At 56.6% G+C, this 8,015-nt stretch overlaps 1 protein-coding gene across 1 annotated transcript; it reads left to right on the top strand.

The window, feature by feature from the left end:
* The first annotated feature begins 249 nt into the window (after positions 1-249).
* On the top strand, positions 250-7,424 carry Dusp7 (dual specificity phosphatase 7). Its single transcript, XM_075964778.1, has 3 exons — positions 250-1,114; positions 2,503-2,937; positions 5,312-7,424. The coding sequence occupies exons 1-3, from the start codon at positions 598-600 to the stop codon at positions 5,617-5,619; spliced, it is 1,260 nt and encodes a 419-aa protein (XP_075820893.1). The 5' UTR covers positions 250-597; the 3' UTR covers positions 5,620-7,424.
* The last annotated feature ends 591 nt before the right edge of the window (positions 7,425-8,015 follow it).

Here is an 8,015-nt window from a genome sequence, read left to right as displayed (position 1 = left end):
TAGGAATTCAGTTTCCATTTGTTGAATGAACGAGATCCGAGAATGAATGAGGGTAACACACCAGAGGAGGAAAGGTTGGCTCTGGGTGACCGCCCCCCACGCCCCAGTCCTGGAGAAACTCTGCTTCTGTAAATGTTGGGTGGGGTCCCCGTGTAGTCTTCCTGCAGGGCACAGATCTAGGCGCTCAGCCAGAGGGGATCCACGAGGGCTCCTTGGCTGGGTCCCCGGGCAGGTCTTAGCCAGGTCCCGGCGAGGCGGGATCGCAGGAGCCGGCCGAGGGCGCTCCCGCGCAGCTGGCGGGGGAGGGGCTGCGGAGGCGCGGTGCCTTTAAGCCCGGGCGCCGGCCTCGCGGCCCCGCCTCCCGGAGGACACCCGGGCGCGCGGCCGCCGGAGCCGCGGTTTAATTGGGGCTGTCAGGCCGCGGCACGCGCGGAGGGCCGGGCGGGACTGAGGCCGGAGGCTGGGAGGCCCGGGCGGCGGGCGCGCGGCTCGGCGGGAGGCGGGCGCCCGGAGACGCGTCTGGGGCCAGCGCGGCCGGGGCGCCGTCCCAGGGCTGGGTTGCCCGGCCCCGGCCCCGGCCCCGGCCCCGGGCTCCCCATGAAAAACCAGCTCCGCGGGCCCCCAGTGCGGGCGCACATGTCGGCTTCGGGGGCGGCGGCGGCTGGGGGCACCCGGGCGGGGTCGGAGCCCGGTGCGGGATCTGGGTCCGGCGCAGGCATCGGGGCGGGAGCGACGACGGGAGCGGGGGCCATGCCCTGCAAGAGCGCCGAGTGGCTGCAGGAGGAGCTGGAGGCGCGCGGTGGCGCGTCCCTTCTGCTGCTGGATTGCCGGCCGCACGAGCTCTTCGAGTCGTCGCACATCGAGACGGCCATCAACCTGGCCATCCCGGGTCTCATGCTGCGCCGCCTGCGCAAGGGCAACCTGCCCATCCGCTCCATCATTCCCAACCATGCCGACAAGGAGCGCTTCGCCACGCGCTGCAAGGCAGCCACCGTGCTGCTTTACGACGAGGCCACGGCTGAGTGGCAACCCGAGCCCGGCGCTCCTGCCTCGGTTCTCGGCCTGCTCCTGCAGAAGCTGCGAGACGACGGCTGCCAGGCCTACTACCTCCAAGGTGAGGGCAGAACCTAGACTCCAGACGGCATTGGGGCTGCGCTGCTGCTCCCTGGCGCCCTCGCTGCAGGCTGTTTCCTTTCCATACGCTTGGCCAGGCCGGGCGCCACGTCGCCCCTGGCCCGAATCCGCCCTTCTTCTGGGAGCCATCCCCCAAGGTGTGGGTTTAGCCAGGCACAGGGGACCCAGTCTGTGTCCTCTTTCTCAGCACCATTTGGTGATTGAAACAAACTTTTTTTCTTCCGATTTATTTTTTTACCCCTGTTGATGGGGAGACAACAGCGCACAGGCTTCCGCTGAGCTCCTCAGAGATCGCAGCTGGAACCCAGAAAGGAACAGGGCCCACAGGCTAGCATGGAATTTGTGTCATTAGAGGGCTGGAATCGGGAAGGCACCTTTCACAGAACCACCCAACCTCCTGTGCTTGGGGGCCGTTTTATGTCTGTTTCTCTGGGATCCAAGTATGGCCCCTACCTACCAGGATTGCGGCTTCTTGGAGGCACTTGGGCAGGATGTGGGCAGTTGCCCAGGTGTGTGTATGTGTTGGGGGGGGGGGTGTCTTCCCATTGCGCCTGAGTTTATAGAAGGGGGAGGCTGGCAGGCGGTCGGCAGGGGGGCTAGTGGCTGCAGCCGGTGTTTCCAATTAACATTCCAAAATGGCCTCTTGCTGGCAGCACACAGGCAGGGAGGGGAGGGGAGTCCTGCTGCACCCTCGGGTGCCGCAGGGCCATGCCTAGCTGCATGGTGCTCCTTGTCTCTCCTGTCCTTGTATAGCCCCCCATGGCTCTTCTCTGTGAGTCACGTATGGGGGGGGCGTGCTTGTGTTGAGGAAGGGCTCCAGAGAAAAGTGGATCGCTAGTACCCGTTTCCCCCCTTGCTGGGGGAGAGGACCAACAGTACCTTCACACCACTCTCTACAAGTGTGGTTGCCTAGGCTCTCTGCCTCCGACTGGTCCATATGTGCTCTGGCTTGTCTCTCATTTTGGAATAGGGCTTTGCTGTCCTACAGGTGCTGGCCTGGGATGGGATTGTTGGCTCTTCTCGATCCAGTAGCTACTGCTGAGCCCCCAGGTGTGTTAAGTATATGTGGGTGCTACAGAAGGGATGTGAGCTGGGCCTGTCCTCAGGTGCTCTGTTTCACATGGTATGGTCAGTTTCCCTGAAGGATTATGGGAAAGGGCTCAGAGTTTAGGCCTCGGTTTCCTTACCTGTGAGGTGGCATTAGTTTTGACGGCAAGAACACACGAGTGGGTGCATGTGTAATGTGTTTGGCATCACATTGTCCTTTGATGTGGACGTGTTGTGGCCTTTGACATGGGGAATCCTGGCCTTAATAGTCTTTTGTGGCCCTTTTGGACTCACCAGACCCCCATTTTGCCCTGGCCACAGGTGGTTTCAACAAGTTCCAGACAGAATACTCAGAGCATTGTGAGACTAACGTGGACAGCTCGTCCTCTCCGAGTGGCTCGCCACCCACCTCCGTGCTGGGCCTGGGGGGCCTGCGCATCAGTTCTGACTGCTCGGATGGCGAGTCAGACCGAGAGCTGCCCAGCAGTGCCACTGAGTCGGATGGCAGCCCTGTGCCATCCAGTCAGCCAGCCTTCCCAGTCCAGATTCTGCCCTACCTCTACCTCGGCTGTGCCAAGGACTCTACCAACCTGGATGTACTTGGCAAGTACGGCATCAAATATATCCTCAATGTCACACCCAACCTGCCCAATGCCTTTGAGCATGGTGGTGAGTTCACCTACAAGCAGATCCCCATCTCTGACCACTGGAGCCAGAACCTCTCTCAGTTCTTCCCGGAGGCCATCAGCTTCATCGGTAAGTATCCTTGTGCACTGGACAGAGTGGGTGGGTGGGCGGGCGAGGCAAGGTGTGTGAGGGACGCTGGGTGTCGCCCCTGCCCAACTGGGTACCTCTGGGCCTGTCAAGACCTGTGTGTGCTCTGCATGTGCCAGCGTGTGCCCGTGGGTGTACCCGTGCTTGCTGTGACTCACTGAGTCCCTTGGGCCCCTTTACCTGTTAGGACCTGAGCATTCCCCTGAATCCTGGGCTCCCCCAGCTCTTAGCGCCTCCTGGGCTCTCTGTGGTCCAGTCTATGTTTCTCTGGCTTTGCTGTAGTTTCAATGCACCAAGCTGAGACATCACAGCTCGCAGACTCCCACGGGTCTCACTGGCTCTGCATCACGCCCCGACACATGTGCCTCTCCAGGATGGGGCTGTCACGATGCCTCTTTGAGCTTTATTGTGGATCTGAAAGGGCCAGACTGACCCCAAATGGGCAATTTCGGACCTGTGATGCCCCCAAGTGCCTCTATGGGACCCAGATGGTCTCAGCTGCCTATATAGAAGAAGGTGGAGGCAGCTTGAGGAAGGCCTCCATCCCCGACCTCAGCTGACTCCGGCTCCCCCTCCTGCTTCCTCCTTGGCCAGCTGGCTTGGAGGTCATCTTTTCTGGCCTGGAGTCCTAACCAAGCAGCCAGGAAAGGACACAGGCTCGGAATAAACATAAACCCTGTGCTCTCTGAGCCTGGTGCTTCTGTTTCTGCCCGGCCTCCAGTGGCCGGGTGAGGGAGGACCTGGGCAGTGTTTTCCAGATTGATGGCCACTGTGTCCAGCTGAGGGCGTTTGGTGTCAGCTAGGCCTGGCTAACTTTAACAACAGGAAGTGGGAGGCTTCCCCGCCTCATCCGCTTACTGGGAACCAAAACTAGGTGCCCGGGGTTGGGAGGGAGGAAGGAAGGAAGCTGAGTCCTGGGGGAGGGGCTGCCCAGAGTTTCCAGCCCTGCCCCAGGGGACAGAGCCAAGCACTCTGGGGGGTGCTAACCTCAATGTTTGGGTTCCCACAAAGGAAGATGCAGAGAGAGGGACCCCAGGTTGCTCAGGACTAAGGCCTGGCTTGTGGGTGGTTTTTAGTCTTAAAAGCTCTCCTCCATTTCTGGTGAGGAATAAGGAACAGGATGCAGAGGTGGAAGGGAAGGTTCCCCTCAGATGACAAGGGAAGGAATCAGGGTCCCGGCCTCCCATAAGGACTCAGTGAGACAGAATTGCACCACACTCTGAAAGCTGACTCTCTCTGGGGGCTTTTTTCTTCCCCTGTCCCCAAATTTCAGAGTCAGGTCACTTGACTCTTTACAGAGCCATCCCTGTCACCTCTCCTGCCAGTCTTGCTCCCAGTTCCAGAGCCATTGGCCAGCCCGTCAGTCCTCCTGTCTGCTTAGGAGTAGATCCCCTCAGGTGACCGGAGATGGTGAAGGAAAACATGCCCAGACCAGAGGCAGTAAAGAATTATTGATGAACAAGTGTATCTTATAGGAGAGTAGCAATTCCCTACTGTGTGCCTGGCTTCCAGGAGGCTTAGAGGTGGGACCTTAAGGACCCTGGGACTGTCTCTCTTTTGTTCATGTCCCTGGCAGCAGTGGTAAAGAAGCTACCGCTGTAGGGTCTAGGATAGAAGATCCCAGTGCCACTATTCAGTAGCTCAGTCAGTGTTTGCAGAGTTGATACTATGTGCCAGGCAGAGGTGCCCTTGATGGCCCTGGGGGAAGCTGGAGGGGTTGGGGGAGGAGGAAAGGAGACTTGCTGTGGAAGATGTCATGCTCATCCCCGGGTCTTCGGGAGCTGGAGTTAAGGCCTTGGGGACTGATTGAGTAGAGTACATGACTATTCTGGGCCCGGGTGCCTGCCTCAAGCCCACATTCCAGGATGTCCTGGGAGTCCGCATGGGAGTGGGTACTAAGTAGAAGGACCCTCTGTGTGTGTGGCTTGTCACTTTGTTTTTGCGTCTGTTTTCACATTGACACAATGGGCTTACTGGCTGTGGTGCCATCAAGAGGATGTGGGTGACACCCTTTTTACCACTTGTGGCCATGGTGGGGCTAGTAGTGATCCCAGTGGTGACAGACAGTAACTCGTGCTTGGTGAAGCCTTCCTTGGCTCAGGTCCCTACAAAAGCAGTGAGAATAAATAAAGTCAGAGTGCACAGAGGAGGACCCGGAGGCACAGAGGTGGTCTGGGGCTCACTTGTGTAGCATGGTATTGCTCTCTGCTACCCTGTGTGTGCTGGGCTTTATCCGCTGTGTTGGCCAGCCACTAGGCTGTCCTCTGTCCCTCAGCCCTTCTGTGACCCATCCACCCACCTGTTTGGGAGGTTGCTTGGAGATGGTTCTACTCTGACCTATGCCCCTGTGTTTTAGATGAAGCCCGCTCCAAGAAGTGTGGCGTCTTGGTGCACTGCCTAGCAGGCATCAGCCGCTCGGTGACGGTTACTGTAGCCTACCTGATGCAGAAGATGAACCTGTCCCTCAACGATGCCTATGACTTCGTTAAGAGGAAAAAGTCTAACATCTCGCCCAACTTCAACTTCATGGGGCAGCTGCTGGACTTTGAGCGGACGCTGGGGCTCAGCAGCCCATGCGACAACCACGCACCCAGTGAGCAGCTCTACTTCTCCACGCCCACCAACCACAACCTGTTCCCTATCAACACGCTCGAGTCCACGTGAGGCCTGATGCATTAATGGGCGCAGCACCAGGGTCTCCCAGCCTTCCACAGGGCCTGATGAGGGGGGCCTTCGCTTGCTGCTCCCTTGGCCTGAAGAACCCACAGATGTCACCTGTGTCCAGAGAACCAGGCTGAGCAGTGGCTGAGCTCCCATGTTGTCCTGGGCAGGGCCCACAGCAAGGCCGCTGTGGTAGTACTCACCAGAGTGGCTTCAGCTTTCCAGACATGTGTTGCTGAAGTGAGCATTGGCCTCAACTTTCAGACTTGTGGCTTGGAGGCCAGTGGGGCCTTGTCTCTACCCCAGGACATCCATTCTGCTGATGGCCCAGCCATTCTGACTGTTTTTAAAGACATATCCACAGACCTGAGTTTACTACTTCTGGCAGGTAAATCCAAGCTCCCTGGAGCAGAGTGTTCAAGCTCTTCTCAGTTTTTTCTTTCTTTTTTTTTTTTAAAACAAAAAGTGTTATTTTTCAGGCTACATGCGACAGTGGGTTGTAAAAACCAATATTTCACCCTTTTCTTAATCTGCAAGAGAGAGAGAGATGTGTTCTCAGTTTCTTCCTGTTTCAAAAAACAACCATTGGTGTGTGTTCTTTTTGTTTTCAATGGAAAAGACAAACCACATGTTCCTGACCAAATGCATTTTGCACATGTGTGAAGCCTCTGTTTTCCCAGCAGGTGTTCTTGAAAGGGTGGGTTGCTGCTCTCTGGGCATTAGTTCCCCCGGTTATACCATCTCCTGCCTGTGGCCCGGCCCAGTTCAGTGCCACACTGCACTGTGGGTTGTGCATGGTGGGCACTGGTGGCCTTTGCATTGTCTGCCCTCCTACCCACCTTCTAAGAGTCCTGCAGATCTCTCTGAGGCAGAAGGTGGTGGTTCTGCCATGTCTTGCTGGCGTGGTGCTGCAGGGGAAGGCTAAGCAGTAGGATTAGCCGTGTGGGCTCAGTCCCTAAGAAGTCTGGGCCCTGGCCCTTTCATAAGTTACCCACCGCCTGTGTCATCCTCTCTGTCTCTACCTGGGAATGGAGCCCACAGTGCCTGGGTAAGCATGGATGATGGGGCACACTCCCCTTCCCAGTCTTGTCCCTCATCCTCACGGTGGCTTTGATCCAGTTACCACTCTCAGCCCCCTTGCCCAGGTGCACGCCTGCCCTAGCCTGTGTTGCCCATGCCTTTTACCTGCAGGCAACTTAACATCCATTGCAGCCCAAGGGCTGGGGCAGGAGGGGCAAGGACAGGCCAGTGGAGGGAGTGTGAAGCTCTGTCTGCCACTCAATGTCCAAAGCCACGGGTTCCATAACGCTCCTCTAGTTTGGTTCCTTTCCAAGCCTCTTCTCGTCAGAAACCATGAGAAATGGGAAGAGGGGTGCTGGGGTCCTGCTGGAACCAGCACCCACAGTGGGCAGTGGAGGAGGCCACAGAAATGCCACCCACCACAGCTTACCTCACAGGGTGGTTTTCAGGGATTCTTTAGGGCAGCAGCTTAAAATCTTGCCACAGTTGAGAAATTAACAAAAACATCCATGCTGTACATGGTATACATGGTATCTCTCTCTCTCTTTCTCTCTTATTTTTAAAAAGAAAAACCCAGAAAGATGGATCAGAATGTAAATGAGGGTATACCAGAGGGTGGCCAGTTTTGCTTTATGATCTTATGAAGGAAAATTTGTGACCCTACATATATATATATATACATATACACACACATGCACACACACACACACACACACATAAATATATATATCCCGAGCCAGCAACGGGACTTTGTTTATATTGCAAATAAATATTATTTTTTCTTTAAATGGAGTCATGGTGTTCAATAAGGGCATGGGAACGTGAGGCAGGAGTAGTGTTGCCTGTTTCTGTGAGAGTGGGCCTCATCTTACCTAGAGTCTGCCAGGAAGTGCTCCAGTATGGGAGGGAGCAGCCAGGGCTTCTGTCTAACCCTAACCCTTTGTCGGTCACTGTCTTTAAAGTAGAGTCAAGCTGGGCGGTGGTGGTGCTCACCTTTAATCCCAGCACCTAGGAGGCAGAGGTAGGTAGATCTCTGAGTTCGAGGCCAGCTTGATCTACAGAGCGAGTTCCAGGACAGCTAGAGCTACACAGGGAAACCCTGTTTTGAAAAAAACTTAAGTAGAACCAAACTCACAGAGACACTAAGCCCTTCTCATGTTTGGCATGGTGAGCACGTGTTTTTCTGGTGAGGGTATGGGCACACTGGGGGCAGCTGGAAGTAGCAGGCTCAGGCCTCCACTGGGGCTCCCACTGATGCTACCGTTGGGAGCATGAACGTGGCTCTGGTGAGTGAGGGCTACAGTGCCCCCTTATTGGAGAGGTGCTTCCATCCTCTTAGGCTCTGCCTGTGTCAGGTGGACACAGGTGCAAGGTCGGTA

The sequence above is a fragment of the Microtus pennsylvanicus genome, chromosome 3, assembly GCF_037038515.1.
Source record: "Microtus pennsylvanicus isolate mMicPen1 chromosome 3, mMicPen1.hap1, whole genome shotgun sequence".
Taxonomy (NCBI): domain Eukaryota; kingdom Metazoa; phylum Chordata; class Mammalia; order Rodentia; family Cricetidae; genus Microtus; species Microtus pennsylvanicus.
Note: the sequence above shows the minus strand (reverse complement) of the source record. Positions and strands in the feature narration are given on the sequence as shown.

Coding starts and splice junctions, on each gene's coding strand:
- Dusp7 (XM_075964778.1), top strand. CDS start 598: ATGAAAAACCAGCTCCGCGGGCCCCCAGTGCGGGCGCACATGTCGGCT. Junction 1,115..2,502: donor CCAGGCCTACTACCTCCAAG/GTGAGGGCAGAA, acceptor CCCTGGCCACAG/GTGGTTTCAACAAGTTCCAG. Junction 2,938..5,311: donor GGAGGCCATCAGCTTCATCG/GTAAGTATCCTT, acceptor CCTGTGTTTTAG/ATGAAGCCCGCTCCAAGAAG.